A 27,718-nucleotide genomic window follows, 5' to 3' on the forward strand; every position below is an offset into this window, starting at 1 on the left:
CCTGGGTGTTTTATCATACTCTTACAGTGGAAAAGCTTTGACATAGTGCTCTGTTTTTTCTGCATGGTACAAATTTTTCATTACTGCCTGAGGAGGAGAGCTGGGCTTGAAGGAAAATCTACTGATTCGTATGATTGATGGTCTTGCTGTGATTTGAGTAAATTCCAATATTATGATTCTGAAGTAGGTGGTTAGTGAAGCATGCATACAGTCTATGCCTTTTTTACATTGTGAATAATGTTATGCAGTTTGGGGTTCCAAATTCAGCAGTACAAGAGATAGACAAAGGCTAATTCAGACTGTCAAAGTGTGACTCTGTGTGTGAAGTCGTCGCTTGTTTGTTTGGTTTTCCTGGCAGCCTGCAAATTTAAGAAGTATTAGAAGTTGGAAAATGGAGATTGTTAATTATGGTGATCTAATATCAATAAACCACTTCTTTGTCACAGTGATTTCACTTTAAAGAGAGGAAGGGCTCTATAAAGAGAGGTTTTTTACCATGACAGGAAAATATTGCAAGCTTATTAAGACAATAATCTTTTGTCTTTATTATGTAGTAACACTGAAACATCCCTCATGCAGGAAAAACTAAAAGTGGGCCCTTCCTTCAGTTGACAGGCCCATGGTCCAACCTTAGTGATATTTATATTTTAGCTTATAAGATGTAAATTTAAATCAGCAGTTGGGTTACCAGTTTTCATTTGCAGATGGAGATAAAAACAAAATCTAAAACAGCAGCCCCATATGTGATTATCATATAAAGGGGATATGAGCTAAAGCTAGGTTTAAGTATCCTGGATGCTGTAGGCAATGCTTTTCCAAAATAGATGTGTATATAATATATTATATGGCTGAGCTTGAGGTGTAGGGGCCCCTTTCACAGGACAAGCCCGCTCGGATCCGCCTGTTTTTTTTTTTTTTCAGGCAGATCCGAGCGGGCCACCCATTGACTCCTATGGGGAGACGGATGTCAGTGGAGATGTGTCTGCTGACACCCGTCTGCCATCCGATCCGCTGAAGACAGATGGTGATACGTTTGCCATCCATCTTGGCGGATCGGATGAAAACGGACATGCTGTCCGTTTTCATCCGATCTCTCCATAGGAATCAGCTGCGCTCTGACAGGCCCCTCCCTGCTCAGTGAGCAGAAACGAACCTGTCATCTGCTGGCTCAGCGGAGATCAACTAATTGATCTCCTGCTGAGCTGGTGGACTCCGCTGAGCGGATCCGCCTCATGTGGAGGGAGCCTTACTCCTTAGTGCCAGCACTGATCTGAATGCATCTGGGCACCATCAGACCTGTACCATCATCTTCTTACAGGAATGAGAAATTATGCATGCAAAGGTCACAGCTGCATTTACCAAGACTTCCTACTGAGAGATTGTATGATCGTGGACAATGACTAAAGTCAGGGTCGATTATATACTTCCTGTTCCCCTAGACCAGTGATGGCGAACCTTGGCACACCAGATGTTTTGGAACTACATTTCACATGATGCTCAACTACACTGCAGAGTGCATGAGCATCATGAAAAATGCAGTTCCAAAACATCTGGGGTGCCAAGGTTCTCCATTACTGCCCTAGACCAATTATTTTGCTTTACTTCTCACTTCCCTCCTTCTAATCTAATAGTTTGGTTAACCATTTTGCCCACTCTGTATCACTACATATAGAACTAATGACTAGAATAGCTGAGTCAACTGTCACCCTACTCTGCTAGCAATTTAGTTCTAGGTGTACAAACACAGACTTGTGTATGTGCATGTACACAGTATACTACCCCAGGAACAAAAATGAACTTAAGGCCAGATTGGACTGGAAGGAGGGACTGTAGTCTGAAATCTTATTTCTTTCTCATCCATTGAGGGACTTAAAATACTGATGTCTACAGGAGAAATGGACACTGGCAACAAATAATTGTTGGCCAGTGCAGGATAACCCAGCCCACAACCACCATGTCTTAATTTTTACTGGTGTCCTCAAGAGAGTGGACTTATTTTTTTCAGCTCTACTGTTCTCTGTTCATTTGGAAGATTATTTTTACTACTCTAGGGCTGCTGGTAGATTCATGCCAAATAGGTTAAATCCTAAAAGTGTCACTATTCACCTAACAAGTTCTGGTAAATTTATGCCGGATATGTTCAGTTCTGGAAGTCTCAACACAACATACACAGATATTCTGTCTGCAACAGCCATGACTTCTGAATGTTCCCCCAGTTATCTTCGCCTACTGGTAGATTCAGGCTGGATATTGAAATCCTGAACAGTTCTCCAGTTAGCTTCCCAGTTCACTACTTAAAATGGTGTTCTCTCTCCTGTCGGCAGTGACTAGTATTATCCCTGCTGCAATGTCATGGCATCTTCATTATGTCTAGCCGACTTTCTGTTGAGGGAACAGTCAGTGCAGGCTCTAGATAATGTGTGAAAATATATGTGTCACTGGCGCAAAAACTATCCTATCAAAAATGGTGTAAGTGATATTTATAGCTGCTGCATCCAAAAAAATTTTTCAGAGAAAAAATTAAATTAAAAGTGCTATGTGAGTGGATGCGCTGCTCCCATCTGTGCTCTCTATATTGCCTGTGTATGTGCTATCTCAATAGCCTAATTTGGTTCACCATCCACCTAACTGGTTATATCTCATTTATACAATAATCATATGTTTGTATAATTCATCACATGTGAACAACAACTTAATCCAAATACTTTAAATCATATAAAAAGTCCAGTGACATATGTCACATCATGATAGACTCTTCTTCATGTGTGTTGCGAATCATCCGTTATAATTGCCGTGGGCGGCGTGCTCTTGTGTGTGGTATCAGATTAAAAGTGACTTAGTGCTTCACCACCACCTGTGAGATTTGCCACTCACCAGATTAATCTTTAAAACTGCACCTTTGGTTCATTAACAGGGATAACCACTCCACTCAAAGGAAACTTTTCTCCAATATCTATACCAGGTCCTCAATGTTCCTCATGCAAACGGATAAAAAACCATCATCGCGCAATAACGTTTAAAACCTTTATTCCATACATAAAAAACACTTTGCACTCACATTTCCAAGTGCCATTAGGCCGGCACCGAGCTTTTCCCGCAGTTAAGGACGGGTGGGCACTGCAGCCCGGTTCGTCTAGTGTGTGCTAGATGGTCTCCGTTGCCGCTTACGTTTCCCCCTGTTTGCGTTCGCGTCCTCTCCAAACCCCGTTCGTTCCCGGTCACGTGGGTACGATAATCTCCCAGCAGCCTCTACGCGTTTCGCAATCAAATTTGCGTCATCAGGAAGCTCTAGACGAACCGGGCTGCAGTGCCCACCCGTCCTTAACTGCGGGAAAAGCTCGGTGCCGGCCTAATGGCACTTGGAAATGTGAGTGCAAAGTGTTTTTTATGTATGGAATAAAGGTTTTAAACGTTATTGCGCGATGATGGTTTTTTATCCGTTTGCATGAGGAACATTGAGGACCTGGTATAGATATTGGAGAAAAGTTTCCTTTGAGTGGAGTGGTTATCCCTGTTAATGAACCAAAGGTGCAGTTTTAAAGATTAATCTGGTGAGTGGCAAATCTCACAGGTGGTGGTGAAGCACTAAGTCACTTTTAATCTGATACCACACACAAGAGCACGCCGCCCACGGCAATTATAACGGATGATTCGCAACACACATGAAGAAGAGTCTATCATGATGTGACATATGTCACTGGACTTTTTATATGATTTAAAGTATTTGGATTAAGTTGTTGTTCACATGTGATGAATTATACAAACATATGATTATTGTATAAATGAGATATAACCAGTTAGGTGGATGGTGAACCAAATTAGGCTATTGAGATAGCACATACACAGGCAATATAGAGAGCACAGATGGGAGCAGCGCATCCACTCACATAGCACTTCTAGATAATGTGGCTTTAACTGTCCAGAAGTGATTTGAGTGGATCTTAAGCCTTCTGAATGTATCATTTGAACAAATTTTTTTCTAGTAGTCCTAGGCACACTGTCAGTAGGATGGACTTGGTTGTTAGAGGAGTCTCATTTCCCGATCAGTATCCTGGAGTTTTGGGGTATTTAGCTGTCTCAACAGCACTGGACCAATATGCTGGAAGGTAATATTATCTGGATTCAGTCAGACAATGACGCGACAATGGCGTCCATCAACCAACAGGGAGGGAGCATTAGTGTCACCATGGTGGGCCCCCTAGTTTTCATACAGTACAGGGCAGAATGTCATGTTCTCACCTTTTGCACCATTTATACATCCCAGGTGTGGACAGTTGGCAAGTACACTTCCGCAGTGCCTGGACCCGGCCAAGGGGTATCTACACCTACAGGGGTTTCAGGACCTATGTAGCAGATGCTGGATACTGGCTTCCATGCTCAAAAATAACTAGACTGGTTTGTCCAGAGATCCTCCAGAGGAAGCAGTGGAGGGTCTGGTGGCTACGTGGGATCAGTACACCCCAATCTATGTCCTTCCTTCCCTGAATCTCCTTTCTTGTTTGCTTCACAAGATTTAGTCAGACCTCTTGGCTCTGTACTGGCCTATACAGATGTGGAATGCAACCTGGTATGACTCCTGACAGCCAGTCAGTGGGCACTATCAGATTACCAGGATCTTTTGTCCCAGGGCCATTCTGTCATCCTTGTTCATGGTCACTGGCTTTGATACCATGGCTGTTGAAGCTCATGTTTTGTGAGATAGGGGCATCTCTGAATCTGTGAACCCTACTATGTTAAGAGCTAGAAAGTCTGCATCTAGCATGGGCAATTATCGGGCATGAAATGCATACTTCACTTGGTGTGAATCTTGGACCTCTTACCCCAGGAGTTTTCGCTGTGTGACAAATCCTCTTCATACTGCTATTGGGTGTATGGACCAGGATTTGGCTCTCAGCACTTTCAATGTCCAGCTTTCTGCCCTATTTATCATATTTCAGTGCAGATGGGCTTTCACTTCTTGATTTAGACTTTTGTAAAGGGAGTCTCCCAAATATCTCCCTCTGTTTGATTCCCTATGACTCTGAGGCATATAAATCTGGTTTTATCTGCTCTTCAGAGACTACTGTTTGAACCCATTAGAGATATTTCCCAGAAGGACCCTTTAAAGGTATACACCTTCTTGGTCCACCATCTCCAGGTGACTCAGTCAGACCATTATTCAAACTTATGGTCTTAAGGATCAGGTTCCACCCCTTCTTGCTAAGGTGCACTCTATTGGGTCTGTGAAAGCTTCTTATCCTTTTCCATTCTTTCAAGTGACTGTTCTTTTTCTTTGGTCTGTTAGCATTTATTGTTACATTGCCCTCCCCTCTTTTAGACTACCTTTGGAGTTCATCGAGAAACACAAGTTCCTACTCTCTGTATTTATTTGAATGCTTTTGGCGCTATGTTGCTATGAAACTGAGGCACGAGGGTTGAGTGGGGTTATCCTGTTCTAGCCACTTTGTTTTTTTTCTTTTTTTCCAGAATCCATTTCTCCTGTATATGACAGTATAACCCAACAGTCTAAGTACTTGTGTGTTCCTGAAAGGATTCCAAGAAAACAATTTTTACGAAAATTACAAAATCATATACAGTATCTCACAAATGTGAGTACACCCCTCACATTTTTGTAAATATTTTATTATATGTTTTCTTTTGACAACACTGAAGAAATGACACTTTGCTACAATATAATGTAGTAAGTGTACAGCTTGTATAACAAAAGTGAGTACACCCCTAAATGAAAATGTCCAAATTGGGCCCAATTAGCCATTTTCCCTTCCCAGTGTCATGTGACTCGTTAGTGTTACAAGGTCTCAGGTGTGAATGGGGAGCAGGTGTATTAAATTTGGTGTCATCGCTCTGACTCTCTCATACTGTCCACTGGAAGTTCAACATGGCACGTCATGGTAAAGAACTCTCTGAGGATCTGAAAAAAAGAATTGTTGTTCTACATGAAGATGGCCTAGGCTATAGGAAGATTGCCAAGACCTGAAACTGAGCTTCATCACGGTGGCTAAGACCATACAGCGGTTTAACAGGACAGGTTCCACACAAAACATGCCATGGTTGACTAAAGGAGTTGAGTGCATGTGCTCAGCATCATATCCAGAGGTTGTCTTTGGGAAATAGACATATGAGTGCTGCCAGCATTGCTGCAGAGGTTGAAGGGGTGGAGGGTCAGCCTGTCAGTGCTCAGACCATATGCCGCACAGTGCATCAAATTGGTCTGCATGGCTGTCGTCCCAGAAGGAAGCATCTTCTAAAGATGATGCACAAGAAAGCCCGCAAACAGTTTGCTGAAGACAAGCAAGTAATCCATGTCCTGTGGTCTGATGAGACCAAGATGAACGTATTTGGTTCAGATGGTGTCAACCAGGTGAGGAGTACAAAGACAAGTATGTCTTGCCTACAGTCAAGCATGGTGGTGGGAGTGTCATGGTCTGGGGCTACATGAGTGCTTCCAGCACTGGGGAGCTACAGTTCATTGAATGCCAACATGTACTGTGACATACTAAAGCAGATCATGATCCCCATGATCATGATCCCCTCCCTGCGGAGACTGGGCCGCAGGGCAGTATTCCAACTTGATAACGACCCCAAACACACCTCCAAGACAACCACTGCCTTGCTAAAGAGTCTGGGGGTAAAGGTGATGGACTGGCCAAGCATGTCTCCAGACCTAAACCCTATTGAGCATCTGTGGGGCATCCTCAAATGGAACATCCACCAGCTCTGAGTTGTCATCATGGACTAGTGGAAGAGGACTCCAGTGGCAACCTATGAAGCTCTGGTAAACTCTATGCCCAAGAGAGTTAAGGCAGTGCTGGAAAATAATGGTGGCCACACAAAATATTGACACCTTGGACCCAATTTGGACATTTTCACTTAGGCGTGTACTCACTTTTGTTGTCAGTGGTTTAGACATTAATGGCTGTGTATTGAGTTATTTTGAGAGGACAACAAATTTACACTGTTATACAAGCTGTACATTTACTACTTTACATTGTAGCAAAGTATAATTTCTTCAGTGTTGTCACATGAAAAGATTTAATAAAATATTTTCAAAAATGTGGGGGGTGTCCTCACTTTTATGAGATACTGTACTTACACATTTGTTAATGACAGTCACTAGTTTGATTTGTAGATGGCTGTGTGCAGCTATTGAAAGTCCTGCCATTCTAGGCCATGGCTAATTAAGCACTATGTCAATCTGAGTAAAGTGTGATTTACACACTACACTTACCTTCTAAGGGCTAGAATGATGCCTTTCCTTATAGATAAAAGTCAAGTCAAATTTAAATGCACCTACGGTATCATTTTATTTCTGAAATTTGTGAAATGTGTGCAATTTGCTTCTAGTGGGTCAAAATAGTATCTAACAGCTTAAAAAACACCATGAAATTATTGTTCCTTTACATTCAGTAAATGTACCCAACTGTATTTATGAGTTCAATCTAATACATGGTGTGCTGTAAATATGTAATGTTTTCAAAGGCTGTATTAATCTGGCAAATTCACCATTGCATATAATTGAGGCACTGCAAGAGAATAAAGTATGATGATCATAAAGATAATTAGTTGTTTCAATGCAATAAAAGCTAAAACATTTTTATGTTATGACATTTAATTAAGGGAAAGCTGTGGTAGCAGTTTTAAAGAAATTTTAAGGCAAATGACACTTGTTTGAAAGTGCTCTGCACATTAACTAATTAACATTAGAGCGTAATTTACACAGTGTTACTGTACTGGAAAAGTTCTTGAACAGATAGAATGTTAGAAAATCCTCAAAGTCTTAGGTAAATTTGTAGCTGGTATTTTTTGATTAAAAAAATGCAGCACTGTTTTCAAACACTTATAATTACCTTTATAAACATTGGCTATAAACAGACATCTTAATCACTATATTTTCACGTTTTAGCTACCTTTATAAAGTTAATATATGGAAAATATATGGTGTGGAAAACACATTTATTCTGAATTGTTCTGCATATTCTGAAAATTAGAACTTTGAGGTAACTGTTTTAGTTCCTGCCCCTGAGGAGCTTGCAGCTTAATGTCATAAAAACACTCTAGAGAGAATGTCAGTACAGACTGAGGACAATTAATCTTGCTTGTTAGAGGAAAGCAGGTTATTATCCTTCTGAATACTGTCGTACATATATATGTGGCCTTGTATTTAGGAGGTTATTCTAGAATGATGATTGAGGCTATAGCCATGATCCCTGTACCGTTTTTCTCATCCGCCGATTCCCTATCAGGGAAAAGTGATCCAAACAGCTATACAGCTGCTGAGTCACTTTTACAGGCAGCAGAAAGCGGTCCCCTTCACCCACTGCCTGTTTTTGGGCTGTCCTGTCCCATTGGGAAGCTTGAGCTGGATCTTTGGGCGGCATCTAGTGGACTGAGAAGAATGGAAGGAACAGACGGAAGAATGGACATCCGAAATCGAAAGTGACAAGGATTTTGTGACTTCTGGTTTTGGTTTGTTTATTTACAATCCGTTACCCACTTATACATCATCTGATCAAACCAGAAGAAAGATCTGGGGTCCAAAATTTCCCAGATTTCTTCATAAAGAGGACTTGTCACGGCCCATGCTATCACAAGGGATGTTGTTCATCCCTTGTGATAGCAATAAAGTTGATTAAAAAAAAATAAAGTATAGTGCAGAAACATTTTTAAATGATATTAAAAAAAAAAATTGTAAAATCACTCCTGCCCTCCATAGAGAGATAAAGCCTTCCAAACCATATTTATGTAATGCTGTGGTAGAAATTAAAGCATTTGTTAACCCCGCCCAAAAAACAAGATCCTGTTCCCTTAAAGCATGTTATACAGCACAGCGCTTGTGCTGTGTCACTTGGACTCCTGTATCACCTAAACTTGGTGGATCCTGCCTGGCTTTACTCTCCCCTCTGCAAACTGACCACGATAATCAGTGCTGCTGAGCCCTGACACCGTGGTCAGTTTATGTGATTCCATCATCCGCAGCCCTGTCATCGGTCTCCTGTGTTTCCTCCGTCCTGCTCCCCCCTCCCCTCCCTGCCTGTCTCTGCTTGTACCAGCGCCCGCCCCTTCCTGCTGCTCTCATAACTGCAGCTAAATTATCTTATCTCCTCTGTACCATAATAACAAGTGTCCCTGAGCCTGTGTAATGTAAAAAATCTTCTGATTTGTACTTATATGAGCGCCGATACAGGCGCTCAGCTGACTGTCGGCTCTGTCTCTCCTCTCTTCCTCTACTCCCTGGCTGACGTCAGTGGGAGTGCTTGGCCCCCGCCCACTGCAGCTGTGAGTCGGAAGAGATGCAAGGAATCAGCTGAGCGCTGGGAGCGGAGCTCATATTGGAAGATTTTTTACATAACACAGGCACAGGGACACTTGTTATTATGGTACAGAGGAGATAAGATGATTTTATTGCCGTGGGGTAACAACCACTTTAAGTTGCAATTTTTCAAAACTATACAACAACTGCAGAGGTATGTACCTTGGTGTATATTTGCTTATTTGAGATTTTGAAAACTCAATATAATTGGGATAGAACTTTCACAACTTTCACTTGTTTAAATGTACTGTGAGGTTGATTTACTAAAAGCAAATAAACTCACTTTGCAAGGCAGCTCTACTGACTTCCGTCAACCAATGTGCAAGCAAAAATATTGTTTTTTTTACCTTGCACATGATTAGGTATTCTTTGCAAAATGACCACATTCACTAAGATCTGGGGAGAATTCCATTGCAAATTGCAACTTTCCTTGCTAAGTGAACAGCCTATTTGCCTTTAGTAAATCAACCCCTGTATGTCTGCTTCATATTTCCAGTTTCTGTCTCCATGGGTTTGTACTTTAAATGCTTAGTAGTTAAATCTGGACCTCAAGCTAAAATAGCAGACATATAAGGGTTGATTGACGAAAGGCTGATCACTTTGCAAGGGAATTTTCCACAGAGCTTAGTGATTGTAGTAAAATTTCACTATACAAAGAATACCCAATCCCTTTAAGGGAAAAAAAAAAACATTTTTACTTGATTGGATGGTAGACGTCAGCAGAGTTTTACCTTATTTTCTAAGCTCTGGGGGAAAATTACTTGTAAAGTGCATCTTTCCTTGCAACAATCTATTTTCCTTTAGTAATTTAACGCCATAATATTTATCCAGACAAATTAAATCTTTAGCAAGATTTTCCTTTAGTAGTGTATTCACTAGATTACATTTTTTAGATGGACTTCTTGCAATAACTCATTAGCAATAAGAACAGCATCACATTTGTAGATGTTTCAAACTATTTATTGTTATAAACCACAACTGGTGTGCACGGCAAAAGCTTTCTGAAGGGATGAGAGAAAAGGTCAAAGGCCATCTTGGAAAAAAAAAAAGCTTGACCAGTTTATTTAAACAGATATGAGGATGGGATGCTGACCTCAATTTGACTTCTTTTGGGAGGAGCAAGAATGCCATTTTATTACTACCCAGAAGGAAAAGTCTCTTGCATGTGAATGCACCCTTAAGGCACACAAAGAAATTACTGTTTTGATGAAAGAAAAAAAGTAAATGTGTTCACAAGACTAGCAGGCGGAAGGGGGATCCTTAAAACTTTGAATAGCTGCCAAAATTCTTTAAAATATTATAACATGTATAATATTTCAGTTTTTTGTTTTTTTTGTTATTTATTTTTAAACAAATCTAAATATGCCCACTTGTGCTTACACATTCAGTGAAATATGGTGTTTTTTCACACCCTTGGAACCTACAGTCTATTTTTAATTTGCCATTTCTAATGAATGAGAGTTAAACAGGCAGACAGTTGCACCACATACCGATCCCTGTGGAACTGCAGCTAAGAAACAATGGCAAGTGGACCTTAGTCTGAGGAGGCCACGGGAAAGTGTTTATGCAGAGACCTCCTGCCAGGGCAAGCATTCAGAAATTTGTGTGTGTCACAAAGGGTGGGATACATGCACTCTAAACTGAAGGTCAAAGAGGCTGTTCATGACAATAGGTTTGTTTATTTCTTTTTTTGTAATAACTTTTATGGCATTTTATATATATTTTTTAAAATATTTTTGATTGTGTAGTCTTCCTTGATTACCCAATTAAATAAAATTTAATGATTTTTGGTAGACAGTTGGCGACAGGGAGGGGGGATTTTATTCCACATGTTCTCTTGGCATCCTTGCATTGTGAAGCTTGTTAAAATGTAGCAATGAGGTATTCTATATCTGCATATTCTTTGTGTACTTACATTTTCATGTATACACTCATTTTTACTGTTTGTATTTTACAAATGTGATTATCCAATTTAAAAATCAGTATATATCACCAATAATATTACATCATTTGTTTGCCCAAGTACATAACCACAATGATATTGCCATTCCTACTGGGAAGGAAAATGTTTTTTTTTTTTTGCACAGTAAATAATAGTGCAACATTTATAATTTGATATACTGCTGTAATTTTAGTTGGTCAGCGAGTTAATCATTTATTTTTTGACCTTTCATTATTTCTATGGAAAACAGGATTATATGAGCAAATGCTCTGTGGCTTTGACCTTGTCTTGACCCCACTCTTTGAATATGCCAAAAAGAAAAAAACCCTATAAGTGTAATGCCTTGTTCTGAACTCCCCAGCAGTGTGTAAGCAAGTGGTGATAAAAATCCAGACGTTCCCTCATTTGATGGTATACTGCCATCACAGTTCATTATCTTAATAGTGGGCATTAAAATGGAATTAAACTCCAAAGGAAAAGGGAGGATTTTATTAAAAGTTGTGAAGAAACCACAAAACAAAAGCTAGCCATGCTAGACTTATTGTATTAGACTTCACCCTTCAAGGCGTTTTGCGATTACTTTCCCCCATAGAATTGGGAGTAGAGTGGCACACATATTGTTTTTCAGCAAACTTGACTAATTCCCTCATGTAGAGCTTAAATGGAAAAGTCCAACTGTGGTAAAAGCAGGCAAACATAAATCAGTTCAGGATGTACTGTGCAAGGTCATCAGGGGTTAGGTGGGTTTCAAAGAAAATGTATCTCCATGTAGAACATTTGACTAAACTACAGTAGTCCTGTTTTCTGCTAAAACCTCAGTTCTATTGTCTTTATTTACATTTACAACACCGTAGAAAGAAAAATGTAGTGGAGCAACCCAGAGTAACTGACCAGTTTTATGTTTCCATTAGTTTAACGTACAGTAATCAGACTAATGAAAGAGTATTTGTAATTGGTTGCAATGTGTTGTTCTCAGTACTTTGCATAACGTATCCAGAAATTTGCCATTAATCCAATTTATTTTGTGTGTGTTTTCCAGGTTTATAAATGCTAGAAGAAGAATAGTCCAACCTATGATAGACCAGTCTAATCGAGCAGGCAAGTCCCCCATAGTAACTGTATTCAAGTCACGCAGGCGAAAACCATCATCAAGCCATTCACCGGGATGTCCAATACCTGGTAAATAAAAGCAATGCCGGGAGTAAAACAAAGCAAGGCATCAGTCCTCTACTATTTTTGTAGTAGTGCAACAATTGGTTTAAGTCACATTTTTTTCTACACATTTTAACTTTTGGAATTAGTTTTTTTCTTCTCAGCTATACTTTCTGCTACTTTGACCACTCCCTGGTGCATGGCTTGGTGTGGAAATGCTGTAAACTTTATTACCTGTCAAAAGGGTAAAAGGGTTAGTATCACTTATTGGACTCAACAAAGTTCAAAGACTCTCACAGAGGTAGATCTTTTTTTATCTTTACCTTAAGGCATTTTACTTGAAATCACGCTTGCTATGTGTTCAACTAAAACCTACAATACATTGCAGGAGTCTTATTTTAAATGTCTTTGGGAACTCTAATCTGTACTCCTTGTTTTAACAAAATTGCATTGTATACTCTTGATACGAAGCAAGAGATATCAGCATCATTTACAACAATGGCATGCTGGTCAGAAAAAATGGTGTTGGGCTTCTTTTAGTTACTAATTTGTCTAAGTTCTATCAGTTATGGCTTTTCAACATACAAACATTCTTGTTGTATGTGAACTGCAAAAGTGGGAGTTTTATTATAACCTTTCATTAGTTTCATATTATTTTAGCATTTAATAAAATGTGGGGGAAACAAAAGATGTGAAGATGTGCCCCAAAGCAGCTGAACACAATGCTGTAATTCAAAACCTATAATAAATACAAAACATCTGATTGGTTATCATGGTCAACTATTCTCATGTATTCTAGTATTTTTACTGAATCTCTGTCTACATTATTGTGTCCTTTGGAGATGAGACCATAACAGTATTTTTATGCTTTTAGTAAGTCAAGGAACACCTTACAATTCCGAAGGACAACCGATGGGAGGTTTTGTAATGGACGGCCAGCAACACATGGGAATTAGAGCACCAGGTAAGAGTGGATGTTTCTCGTATTCATTTAAATAGTATTGCTTATTTGTGCACGTGTTAACCAGAGAGTTAAATGTTTATTTGAGCCTTGATATCTTGCGCTATATCTTGATCTGTCTGCTAATCATTATTTGGCTGTGTCAATCTGGGTGCTTTATCTTTGCCTTGATTTCCTTGCAAATGGTGTGGGACTGTGGGGTCTTTTGGTGCTTTCTGTTCACTTCTCTGATCTGCTGGCCTCTTCTTGGATTTTTATCTCCCTTATAGGACCTATGAGTGGAATGGGCATGAATATGGGCATGGAGGGGCAATGGCACTACATGTAACCATCATCTAGTTAACCAATGGCAAAGCAAGGGGGAAGTAAGTACAACGGGGGATGCTGTTTCTATTTTGTCTAGGATTTTATTTTATTTTTATGTGTTTTCTTTCTTAATGTGTATTCTCCCTGCCCATAGCTCCATGCTTGTTCATTCCTTTTCCATAAAAATGCAGATATCCTTTATTTTCCTACTGATTTTTTTTATGTTTATCTGTTACATAGAGCACTTTGCACGTTGTACATTTACTGTTGTGTTGATATTATACAATACTGACCACATGACAAAACAAGAAACAGGCAGGGGGTGAGGGGGAGCAGGTTGCCATGGCAACAGACTGATTTGCAAAATGTAAGCAGTCTGCAGCAGTGCAAGGAGAGGAAAGAGCATGTCCCTGTAGTGTCATAAATCTGCCTAACCACAGTTGATGCATGAGTTACACTTCTTCACTAACCTGCAGATTGCAAACAGGGACTTTTATAAGCAAAGTAAGTGCAGACTTAGGCATAAAAAAAAAAGATACACAGCTTCATACAAAATTCCATCCGAGAAAAACTTTGAAATTCCACTTTGCTTCTCTTTGTCTGTCCTTTATAATAGGATTATGTGTGGCAAAAGGAAAGTAAAAGAATACAAAATAGAGGTGTGCACAGCAGGTTGTGCAGCTTTGCCTGGGCTAATTGACTATATCCAAATTAAGTATGCCATCACTTGCAGTGTGACAAATGGATTTGACTCATTCAGTATACAAAAATAGAGATCATTAATGCAATCTTCAGCGGCAGCCCCAGTGAAGTCTAGAGAGAACGAGAGAGAGATTGAAAAAAGTGGGCTACAATCTTGCTTTGTATTATTTAGCAACGAAAATATTATTCTTCCCTAAAGGAATGCAGAACTGTGCAGGCGCAATCTGATTTTCTGTTATTGTTCTGCCATAAAAAAAAAGGCTGCTGCAGTTTGTTGTTTTTCTCCCTCTTGCTCTTAATCTATTCCTAATTGCAAGGCCAATGTTGTGTGTACCCTGAATTTGAATCAAACATCAAGCTCTGGGAAGCCATCAGCCTCTGTCTCACACATCATGAACATTCCCAGCTTAGTTAATCTAAATATTGTTTCTTAATTTCTGGGTCAATTAAATTTAAATGATGTATGCTATGCTTCATAACCAATTAAATTAATAGGATATTATGAAAAATATCATTACTTTTGATTAAAGACCAGTGGATATGGTATATTTTATAAGTCATTTTCGTTAGTAAGTGGAAAAAAAAAAGAAAAACGTTCCTTTAGGCTAGATTAAGCAGCCTTTCATTGCTGGAGCCCTGAGACCTGAATCCAAGGTGTTCATGCTGCAACATTACTTAGAACTAAAGCCAATTGAACCTACTTAGGAATAGCGTTATGCCGTTCACCCTTGATGATTATGGAGCTTATAGCTCTCTGAGACAATACACCTGTCAGTTTTCATCAACTAGAGCAAACCATGCAGAAGACAGCGGGCCCACAGAAAGCAGGGGGGCTATTGTTTTACGTTCCGTTTCCCCATTGTTCTCAAATTTAGTGAAAGCTTGACTGAGTTTGTAGTCTGATTTATTTTAAACGTTCATGATCACAAGGAAGGAATTAATTGCTAACAGTTATTGATTTCTTGCATGTATAAAGGGAACAGAAATGCTTCCATTTGGCAGCTGTACATAATGCATTTTATTTTATGATAGTATTTTCGTAAACTATTTTTATTCAATAGTTTTAAAGTGTGTAATGAAGGTTCCAAAGTAGTGTGATTTGTGTTATAATAACACTGGGTGTAGGTTTTAAATAGAGAACAGTATGAATATAAACAATTAAGAACTGTCCCACTCGCCTCAAACTGACCAGACTGATTCTAAGGCAGGTCACAGGAAAAACAGCAAGCAACACAACAGATTTGAGCATTACTTAAAACAATCAAACTGTGTAGGGGTTAAAGTGGTTGTATAATTACCAAATCAATCATTATTTAAAATAAAAACCTAAAACCTAAAATCCAGGCAACCTAGATCACATAGACTTTGATTACTTGTAGAATTTTGGATGATGTATTTCTTAAGAGACTGCAAAGAGTCTATAATTTTATATCAAAGTCTGTCTGGTGGGCTTGCAGTGAGATAAAAGCATGGCACAATAAGGAAGCAGATCATTAAGTGAATAGTGACAATTCCATAGATATATTTAATTACAAACTATACAAATAAACTATATTTATTTTAAAGTGTTACTAAACCTACAACAGTAAAATCAGTCTGTATATGCAGTAAAGCATGCTTGTTATACTCACTGCGGAACCTAAGGGGTTAATCCTCTTCATTGTGTAACAAGGCTGTTTGATTCTGTCTTCTCTGTTCCTCCCCTTCTTCCACTGTCCCCAGACCATCTCCTGATAGAACAGAGCCTTGGAGATAAGCTGAACATGCTCAGTTTGGTGTGAATTGCTAGAGAATTTTTGTTTCTTAGGAGAGTGCATGTGATCAGCACAGGGCCAATCAACACTGTCCAGACAGAGGGTCGGGGGTCATGCAGCCCTATACAACAGTCAGAATAGAATGAAAACTCCTCCTACAAACTTTAAACAGACACTGATAGAAGTAACAAGACTGCTCTAACTGCTGATGGAAAAAGGGATTTAGCAGTTTATATTTACTAAAATTATTACATTTCCATGTTCTGTGTTCTGTGGGAGACCAGATATAGTGAATGAGGGGTCCTGGGTTTAGTAACACTTTAATTTTAAGGGCGCGTACACACAGTGCAGTGACTGGCATTTTTACATACTACATGAATGATAGTCACCGCTAGAGCACATAAAAAACAATTGTCCTGTATGTGCCTTGTTCACACTGCAATGCAGCCTGAAGGTGCAGGACAGTGAGCTGAGATAAAAAGAAGACATAATGGTTTTTTTTTGCAATGCACAGGAAAGTAGCACATGTCACTACATAGTAGCATAATGCACAATGCTGCTGTGTGGCAACATGAAAGAAATGACACTTTATGCAGTTCAAATAAAGTTGACAAAAAAAAGAGGAAACTGTATGATGCGCAGAAACACCACCCCCTCGCCGTGGCTCACTGCAGCCGAAACTGATATCTGCCCACACGCTAAACCACTCCGGGCAGAGTGAATGAGCCCTAAACCTAACTCCTGTCACATTTTAATATCTCCCTTTAGATTGTAAGCTCCATGAGCAGGGCCTTCCTATTCCTTCTGTATTGAACTGTATTGTAAATATGCTGCCCCCCCTCTACATTGTAAAGTGCTGCGTAAACTGTTGGCGCTATATAAATCCTGTATAATAATAATTATAATAATTGGATGGGGGGGGAGTTAAAACTCCTGTCAGGTTCTAATTACAGTCTGTGGCCCCATTGAGAAGATTTTCCATAACTGCCTCTGCTTGTGGAGATGGTGCAGTTGTCACCAGAACAGGAAGGCATATACAGCAATAAAACATTTTTAGATTTTTGACCCTTCCCTTCTAAAATTGTTTTCATTTTAGCTAGTGTCCCTGGTCCCCAAAAACATTAAAAAGACTACACTATTTAGCGCCCGTTAAATTGTAGTTAACCAGTTCAAACCCTTATGCCGCGTACACACGGTCGGACTTTTCGTCTACAAAAGTCCGACAGCCTGTCCGACAGACTTCCGGCGGACTTCCGGCGGACTTTCGGCGGACTTGCAGCAGACTTTCTAACGAACGGACTTGCCTACACACGACCACACAAAAGTCCGACGGATTCGTACGTGATGACGTACACCGGACTAAAATAAGGAAGTTCATAGCCAGTAGCCAATAGCTGCCCTAGCATGGGTTTTTGTCCGTCGGACTAGCACACAGACGAGCGGATTTCGGGGTCCGTCGTAGTTACGACGTAAAGATTTGAAGCATGTTTCAAATCTAAAGTCCGTCGGATTTGAGGCTGAAAAAGTCTGCTGAAAGTCCGGAGAAGCCCACACACGATCGGATTACCAGCCAGCTTTAGTCCGTCGGCGTCCGTTGGACTTTTGTAGATGAAAAGTCCGACCGTGTGTACGCGGCATTACATCCACATCCTGGCTAATGGACAATTGACAAACAAAATGAATGGGAGAAATTTAACTCCCATAATAAATAGGGACTTTAAAGGATATAAGGTTGACACTGAGGTACGCACACATACACATACAGTGTATAGTGCCCATTTTCCTATCAATAGATTTTGTGATTTGTTGGTGAATATCTGAGACTGATAGTCAGTTGTTCTATTTTAGCTATAGAACTTATAACAAACTATCATCAGTGCACTATAATTGTAGTTATGTGAAGAGCACTAACTATTCTTGTCAGGTGGTGATTTAGGAAAAGATAAGCAGATTTTGAACGACTGTACTTAGTTAGAAAAAGTACATCACATTTGCCCCAACTGAAGTTTTTCTCTCAATATTGAAAGTGATTCTTACATATATTATTTTATATGCATGTTTATTCTGTTTAGTTAATTTTGAATAAAGATGAACACAATGCCAGTCTTTGTTATTTTGCTTATTTTTTACCCTCTCTTTCTTAGGACTGCAAGGTATGCCAGGGAATTACATATCTCCAAGTGGGCCAATGGGCATGAGTATGGGACAGCCAGGTTATCCTCCATCACAGATGCCCTTGCATCACACTCAGCTGCGCCATGGGCCGTCTATGCATACCTACATTCCTGGACACCATCACCACCCAGCGATGATGATGCACGGGGGACCCTCTCACCCTGCAATGCCAATGTCAGCCTCTAGTCCCTCAGTACTTAACACAGGAGACCCCACCATGAGTGGGCATGTCATGGACATACATGCCCAATAATTTAAGGGAATAATGTCTGAAATTCCGAAATGGCAAATTTCACGTGTTGTCTTTCTGCCACAACACCAGAGTTCCAATCCTGGCATTACATAGGAACAAGAACATACTTTGACATAGGGAACGCTGACAAAAAAAAAAAGCAGATACTGAAATCAACTTTTTGGGGACACGATAAATACATATATAAGACATTAAGAGAACAAAGAGTGAAATATTGTAAATGATATTATACTGTTAACCATATTATGTTGTTTCTTATAGATTTTTTTAAAAAAAATGTGAAATTTTTCCACACTATGTGTGTTGTTTCCATAGCTCTTCACTTCCTCCAGAAGCCTCCTTACTTAAAGCCTTACAGTTATCCTGCAGACGACTGAAAGTCCTCATTTGCAGGTCATTTTAGAACATTATGATAAGTATGTCAGGCAGAAGATCTTTTTTTATTTCAATCCAAGGATTTCAGCCATGCGCTCTTTCTCTGCAGCTTTGTCTATTTTTTTTTTCTTTCTTTCTTTCGCTGTCTCCGTCTTTCTCTCTAGCCTGGGGCTTGAATTTGCATGTCTAATTCATTTACTCACCATATTTGAATTGGCCTGAACAGATGTAAATCGGGAAGGATGGGAAAAACTGCAGTCATCAACAATGATTAATCAGCTGTTGCAGGCCAGGCAGTGTCTTAAGGAGGCTGGTAGGAGGAGGCATGGAAACCAAAAGGCAATGTGTTTGGAGCATAATTGTCACAATGGAGCATCAGTGTCCCCATTCAGCGACAACCAATCTGTGCATCACTTCCTGTTTTCATGCAGCTCAAAAAAAGGAAAGCAAGAACTGTAGAAGATTTATTTTTAATACATTGACTTTATTTCTCAGCAAGGCATCAGTCGTACATACATTTTTTTTTTCCATAGTCCCATCATGGAACATTTATGTAAACATTGTAAATAAATTTTGTGCAAAAAGGACTGGAAAAAGATAACTGTATTGTTGCAATTTTTTGTATAAATAGAAGTTTGGTATGAATCGGCATGCATACAAATTGATTTACAAAGTGGGATAAGCTAATTATACTTTCTTTTTTTGTTGTGCTAAAGCAAATGCTTGTTAGTAAAGTAACACATTTTTTATATAAAGGAACAAAAAGCAAAAAAAAGTCCTAGTTAATAAACATTGCACATCAACAATGACAAATCTGGCTCAAACACATCAGTTAATGGCATGTCACAATTTAGTAGCCCTACATTCATGTGGGTTTTAGTAAAGGTTTGCCAAACCAGTGAATCCATGTTTGAAGTGAAGCTCAATATTAGTCAGGGAAACTTTTTTTTTTTAACGTGTTTGGTTATTTAAAGTAAACACCTTTTCTGGTCTGTCATACCTTTAGAAAATAATCATTTTATGGGTTTATTCAAAAGACATTACAAAGAGTAAAGTGTCATAACCCATAACAACCAATCTGAAAAGAATAGTACAATAAGATGGATACTGATTGGTTGCAATGGGTAAATTGCTCCTTGCAATGTATAATTGAATATAACCACATGTGTAATAAGTAAACCTAATAAAAAGCAATTCTATAATGTTGAGAAAGTGATTTACTAAATGGTATAATTTACTCTAGCTCCACAAATCTGTGTTTGTTTCAGCAATCAGGACACCAGGGTTCTGTTGTGAGTAATCTGTTTTTTCCACATTTTTTTTTTTTTTTACACCCGACATGCAAATCTTTTATATACAGTATATAATTACATACAAGCAAACTTCAGACTGTGAACCTGGCCTCTCTCTTGGTTCATAACAGATAATCAAATCAATATGTCCTACCTGTCTGAATTCTTTTTTTTTTTTTTTACCCTGAGGCCATCTGTTGTAATGTTTTGTAGCTCATACCCATTGAATTACTGTTTTAAAACACCAAAATTAATTCCAGTGAAAGACAGTCTTTATCTATGTATAGGTACTTTTGTACACTTAGCAAGCCATTCCCTTAATGAAGTAAAAAGACAAGCCCAAAAACTAGAGAGGCAATTAATATGTGTTGTCCATAAAAATAAAAAAACTGTGATTCAGTATAAATTAGTCAGTAAAGTTAATATTTGCAATGTCTAGTAAACCCTCATCGTTATTTAAAAACAAAGTCATTTGAGTCACCAGCTATATAACTTTTAGACTCATACAATATTGCTGATTTATTGTTTTTAAGTTTTAAAATAAGGTTAAAAATTTTATAAAAATAATTTTTGAAATTCAGTATGGAATATCTGGAATGTATATTTTAGATTTTTTTTCTTTCATTTTTAACCACTTAAGGACCGCCGTAACGCCTATGTACGCCCAAATTTTGAACGGGGATATCGTTGTTATAGCAGCAGCTAGTTGCCATAACCCTGGTATCCCCGTTTTCGTGCGGCGGTCGGCTTTCAGAAAATGGTGGTCCCTGTGGCGGATTCGCCGCAAGATCACTTTTATCGGTGGCGGGAGAGGGGCCCCCCCCCCGCGATCCGATGCCCTCCGCCGCTTACCGGAGCCGTCGGTAGCGGCGGAGGCGATTGCGTCCTTTCCTGTGGGGTGTCTGGAGACGAGTGAGGCTAAGATGGCACCCACTCGTCTCCATGACACTGCTGGGCGGAAGCGACGTCAAAACATCACTTCTGCCCACGCCTCTTAAAGGCACATTTTTTCAAATGTCATTTTTCTAAATGACTTTTTTTTTTTTTTAATTGCATTTTAGTGTAAATATGAGATTTGAGGTCTTTTTGACCCCAGATCTCATATTTAAGAGGTCCTGCCATGCTTTTTTCTATTACAAGGGATGTTTACATTCCTTGTAATAGGAATAAAAGTGACACCATTTTTTTTTTTTAAACCGTGTAAAAATAAATAAAATATTGTAAAATAAATAATAATAAAAAAAATTTTTAAACCCCCCCGTCCCGACAAGCTCACGCGCAGAAGCAAACGCATACGCGAGTAGCGCCCGCATATGAAAACGGTGGTCAAACCACACATGCGAGGTATCGCAGCGACCGGTAGAGCGAGAGCAATAATTCTAGCCATAGACCTCCTCTGTACCGCAAAATATGCAACCTGTAGAATTTTTTAAACGTCGCCTATGGAGATTTTTGAGGGTAAAAGTTTGACGCCATTCCACGAGCGTGCGCAATTTTCAAGCATGACATGTTGGGTATCAATTTACTTGGCGTAACATTATATTTCACAATATAAAAAAAAATTGGACTAACTTTACTGTTGTCTTATTTTTTTATTCAAAAAAGTGAATTTTTTCCAAAAAAAAGTGCGCTTTTAAGACCGCTGCGCAAATACGGTGCAAAACAAAGTATTGCAACGACCGCCATTTTATTCTCTATGGTGTTAGAAGAAAAGCCATATATAATGTTTGGGGGTTCTAAGTAATTTTCTAGCAGAAAAACCTGTTTTAAACATGTAAACACCTAAAACCCAAAACGAGGCTGGGCCGTAAGTGGTTAAAAGGAAATATTGGTTGTGAAGTAAATCACAAAGATCTTGTCAAATTGGAGTTTACAGTATGCATGAATATACATTTCCATGCTTAAAATAGAAGCAAGGGGCAGATACAAAATGATTAACAAGTTGATTACACCGATTATTTAATTCTATTCAACTACTGAACTCATTAACATTAAAATCTTACATCAAGAGGATATAATTTCCTACTAAAAGTAGTTATTAAAAATGTATAATCCAGTGATGTAACTCAGCATTAAGAGCCATTATAAATCATAAATACATTGACATGTGTGAGAAAAATTGGATATTTTCATGTTTAGTAAAGAGTGATTCTATATGTAAAATGGTAAGTATGCAATACTGTGCCTGAAATGAAACACAGATATACAATGAATTACTATGGAAAAAAAATTATCTGGGGTAAACTGAAAAACGGAAGGTGTTATAATTCAGTTTTGTATTTCAAATCAGCTTTATTGGGGTGTTTATACTCTGAAATAAAGTTTACATTATGAATGTATTAAATTTATGTATAAACATCATACATTTATGGGAATATGGAATTAATACATGATTACCAATTGAGGAATGATGGTGCATACATACAAATCCAAGGATTATTTTAACAACAAGATTGGTCTTTATTTGAGAAAATATAATGTACAGAATATAATAAGCAAAATACTCATCTGTCCATTGAGACCCATTATCTTTTTCTCAGGTCCAAAATTTACCAAGAACATTCTGAAGGAGAGCCCAAGCTGTCAATCAGTCCCCATTGGCAAACACCCTGACATAATTCACTTTGATCTCAAAGTGGTCATGTGGGAGCTGTTACCTACATCACTTGTTCTGATAAGGTTCTTGCACATCAAGCATTCTTCCTTGATCAACCAACCTCTGCCCTTCTGACATAAGTCACGTGGCTTTGGGACAATGTATTGGGCAGGGGAGGAAGGAGCTGTCATTAACCAAATGAAGAGACTATTACAGATAATCAGATCAGCTTAATTTCCTTAAAACACTTCAGAATATCTAAAGTAGGTTTTGTCATTGTTCTGGATTTTGTAAATTTGTGAGCCAGTATAACGATGCAAATCTAAAACTTTGGATATTACAAAATATAGTCAATTTAGGATTGACTTCCTAACCTACAAGTGGAATATCTCTAGACTGGTTGTTGCTTGAATCTGTTGGATTTCACACTCATAGTAATATAGAAGTTAATTAAAGACAAAAACTTTGAATTGTTTTTCATATTGCCATTAGTTAACTGGTTATATTTCTGCCCACTTAATTACCTTGCATATCTTATAGCAACCTAACTGTCTACATACAGTATGGCTGTAAAACTTTTGGGAATTTGCAAGGGTTGGTGGTTGTAGGTGGCCATCACCAGTAACCATGATGGAACACAGATAATGCAAGTAATCGTTAAAATTTTGTTGGAACCTGTAGCTACAATTCACAAAGAATCTCATAATTTAGAACCCGTTTCACTGACAGCATCAATTATACTTTACCACAGTCTATTTTTTGTATCTACATCTGTTTTTTGTGACAACCAGCTACTGTATATAGAAAAACAAAATAAACCAAGATGTGCCAAAATAAAACTGGATTTTCATGCTGTGAAAACTAAACACTTATAGCTGTGGCTTGGTGCCATGCTGTGAGGTAGCAGAATCAGACTCACCCTTAGCAGCACAGCTGTGGGATAGTGTGTCCTTCACAGGAGGGATAATGGCCTTGGGGAAGGACTAATGGTAGGGTCCAGTGGGTAGCTGAATAGGACTGAAGGGGTCTCTGGAGGCAGAATCACAGTCAGGGATGGAGGGAGCCAATCAAAAAGGGCAATGACTGTGGCTGGCTGGGTCCCTGAAAGAAGAGTCCTGAGTAGAGCATGAGGGATTATTGAGATTAGAGCAATGGTCAAATCCAGAAGTTCTGGATTTGTGATGGCCAGAACATATATCCCTGTGTCTGCTCCTAGTTCTTTTCTCTCTGCCTCCTCTGTGCATCATTCTGGCTTCAATGGGGAATGGTAACTACATCAAAGATGAAAAATCACTCTACAGGAACATTCTCTCCTTATTTTTAGTACTGCTCTCTGCTGTTTGAACTTTTGACCATGGGAATGTTCCTGTGCAAACAGTATTGTGTCATCTTTGTAAAAACAAACATTTTAATGAATTGGAAAAAGTTGTTTCATTACTCTTAGCTCATTGGTTCCTTTTCACCTTTACTTGGAAATGTTTGTTTCACTACCTGTAGTCCCTACTACTCAGCACAGCAATGAAATAATCCTCCCTGACCTTTAGCCCTCAGACTCAGTTTTGAGTTCTGTTGCATCCTTCCCTGTCCTTCCACAGCTGTGGATATCCAATACACCCATCTCCAACCAAAATCCGACTATCCTGCCTTTCCCTCTTAAGGCCTTGATCTTACTACCAAGTGACATGTTTACCAACTCTTATTGGTAAAGGTTATCATACCCCTGTTCCCTAGGCCTCCTTGCTCCCCACCTGCACTCAGAAGCTATGGCACTTGCCTACCTTACTCACATCTCCTCTGCTGCACTAGTATTGCTGAAGGATATTTTTTCTTTCCAGATATGTGAACCGCAATCCTTTCAGTGGCATTTCCCCCCTTGCAAGTCAATTTTCCATTTGACATTTTGATTGTTAGACATCTTGTGATAGTTGATAATCAATCTCGTATGTGTTTTCTTTTTTTTCCTGCTGACATCAACCCCCCACCAGGGCTGCAGCAGCATATTACTGAGTTTCTGTTAGGTCTTAGCGACCCTGTACTTGTTTTTCTTATCTCTTTTATTTTTTTGTACCTATGGTGCATTTAATACTGAAGACAGTCTTTCTTTTTTGTCTTTTTTTGTCTTCTGGGGCTCTTTCAGAATTTCTTAGCATCCTGAACCATCCACTTTTTTTACCCATTTAGGTTTGGTTCTTGGGCTTATCCAGCACATAAAATTGCCTTCTCCCTTGTATGGAGCCACCATCCACAAGTTTAACCAATGCCAGTTGTTGCTAGATGGTTGTTCAGCCTCCTTTGTCATTTGCTCTGGTTGTGAGGTGCTTCTACTGTTGACAGTTTGTTGGGGCAGTTGGCATTTTTTGTTGTTACCTGTAGGAATTTTGCTACTTAGCCACTTGTTGCCCACCCCTTTATTATTGCTTGGAGGTGTACCATGGTCTACGAGCCAATCCTGTACAATTAAAATAAGAAGAATGTTGACGTACCTGTAAATCTCGTATCTATGTGTACAGTACAGGACACAAGTCCCTACCCTCCCTCCTCTGTGATTTCTTTATTGCTTGTTGGCAAACTGAATCCTTTCAGAATGGGCGCTGTTATATAGATGTACTAGGGAGCAGACTCAGCAAAGACTTTTGCCAGGGACCAATCACCTGAAGGTGACTTTCTGAATCGATTCCTGTGTCCTGTACTATACTCCAAGATATGGAATCTACAGATATGTAAAAATTTAAATTTTTGGGTCTTACAAATAGTCATATTCTTAACTTAGATGGTTCAAAAGGTGCATTATAGCAGTCCTCTTAGTATTTTAAAGTATACAGTATATGGCATTTTGTGGAAAACCTTTAATTGCATTACAGCTGAAACATGTGACTGACTCATAGAAGGATACATACTGCAACTAGCTTCCATCAGTGGAAATATAGAATTTTGACTTACTTGTAAAATCCATATTTTGGAGTACAGTGCAGGACACAGGGTGTGCAGTCATAGGCCATGGGTTATTTAGCAAAACCTTCAGGTGACTGGACACTGGCAAAAACCTACCAGTGCACCACCCTTTAACCCCACCCACTCGTGGGACTCGAGTAAAGGGCACATGCTGTGTAGTCATAGACCATAGGACATTCCCAAGCAATAAACTGAGGAGTGGGGAATAATACAGCAAACAACAGTAAACAGGCCAACAAGAAAACAAGGGGCAATAAATGTGGGACTCTCAGATGACAGCTTTAAGCACCACGTGAAGTTTGCATCAGCATAGACCGGTAGATCCGCCCAATAAAACTTTGAGAATGTATAAGCAGAAGAACAAATTTCCAGACCTGTGAAATGGATGCTCAATCCTGAAAGGCCTAAAAAAAACAACAGAACTGATGGAGTGAGCCCTAATAGGGAAGGGGGGCCTTTCATTGAGGACATATGCCCTAGGAATGAGCTTTCTGAGCCACCTAGGTTTGTTAAAAGAGGAAGCAGAATGATCCTTCTTGGGACCTTCAGGGAAAAAAAAAGGGGATCAGTTTTTCAGAAGGAAAATGTTCTGGCTAGGTAAACTCTAACTGCTTGCTTCGGGGCAAGACAGGCGAAAATGAAGATAATATCCTCACTGAAGTGAAAGTAAAAGACCACTTTTGGAAAGGAGGATGGTCTGGGTCTCAGGACCACTAGATCTCTATTTAAGATAAGAAAAGGTTATTTACAGGAAAGAGTCACCATCCCAGAGACACACCTGACAGAGGTAATGGCCATCAAAAAGGCAATTTTTTGGTGCAATCCTCTAATGGGATATCCCAGATCTATTCAGAGTGAGGTCTTTAAAGAACCAAAAGTACCAAATCTAGATCCTGTTGACCTTTGAGAGGTCAAAGCCAGGGATTAACATGAGTCACACCTTGTATAAAGGTTTTAACAAGAGTGCATGAAGCCAAATGTCTTTATAACAAAATGGATAGGGCAGAAACATGTCCCTTTTAAAGTAATAAGAGCCAGATGCTGGACTAGACCAGACTGGAAGAAGGCCAGGATGTAAGTAATAGATTAAATCTGGGGGTTGAGGTGCCTGTTTTTGCACCAGCCAAAATAAGCCTTCCAAGTGCAACAGTAGATATTGAAATCTCAGTAAATGAAAAGTCGATTTGACAGAATCAGTAATGTCCCTGTCCTTCAGAACCTGGTTTCAACAGCCATACCAAAGTTGGGACTGAGAAGCAGGGTGGAATAAAGGGTCTTGTGACAGGAGGTCTGGCCTGCTTGGAAGAGGTCAAGGCTCGTCCTTCAAGAGTCTTGAGTATTTCTGTATACAAAGCTTTCCTGGGCCAGTTTCATATGATTAGGATCACTGGAATCTGTTTCCCCTCTAGCTTGTGGACCAGTCGAGGGAGAAAATTCACTAGAGGGAATGCATACACCAAACAGAACAGGTTCCAAAAACTCACTAGGGCATCCACCATGAAAGCCAAGGGATCCCTGAATTTGGTCACAAACCTATCTAGTTTCTTGTTGAATCTGGAGGCTATGATATCCACATCTGGTGTTCTCTATTTCTGGCAGGAAGATCTCTGGTTGGGGGGACCTTTCCACTGAGTCCAGGCATTGGTGATTTATGAAGTCTGTCTGACAATTTTCCACTCCTGGTATGTAAATGGCCAAGAACTTTGGAACACCCAAGAGAGAATCAGGCTTGAATTCATTAGAGCTGCTTGACCTTGGTTCCCCATGGTGGTTTATGTATGCCACAGCCTCAGCATTGTCCAACTACTTTTACTGAGCAACCATGAAGGAGAAAGGTCCAGGGTAGGAGAGTCAATCTTATGGCTCTCAGCTCCAGAATAGTTATGGGGAGCTTCGACTCTTGTGGGGACCAGGGGCCTGAACAGTTAGGAAATTGTAGATTCCGTCC

The 27,718-nt window shown here is 39.4% G+C and overlaps 1 protein-coding gene across 2 annotated transcripts in view; it reads left to right on the forward strand.

Moving 5' to 3' along the window:
• The window catches only part of MEIS1 (Meis homeobox 1), a 209,837-nt gene extending 190,094 nt beyond the window's left edge, over positions 1 to 19,743 (forward strand). The window contains exons 10-13 of one of the 2 annotated variants that reach the window (XM_073628213.1): positions 12,292 to 12,431; positions 13,279 to 13,368; positions 13,635 to 13,730; positions 18,272 to 18,475. In XM_073628213.1, coding sequence (XP_073484314.1) covers positions 12,292 to 12,431; positions 13,279 to 13,368; positions 13,635 to 13,693 — 289 coding nt within the window. In that variant the 3' untranslated portion in view covers positions 13,694 to 13,730; positions 18,272 to 18,475. Of the gene's footprint in view, positions 1 to 12,291; positions 12,432 to 13,278; positions 13,369 to 13,634; positions 13,731 to 18,271 lie in introns of both variants that reach the window. The other variant, XM_073628212.1, reaches the window with a different exon arrangement.
• Positions 19,744 to 27,718: the final 7,975 nt, after the last annotated feature.

The sequence above is a fragment of the Aquarana catesbeiana genome, linkage group LG04 (assembly GCF_042186555.1).
Source record: "Aquarana catesbeiana isolate 2022-GZ linkage group LG04, ASM4218655v1, whole genome shotgun sequence".
Lineage (NCBI taxonomy): Eukaryota > Metazoa > Chordata > Amphibia > Anura > Ranidae > Aquarana > Aquarana catesbeiana.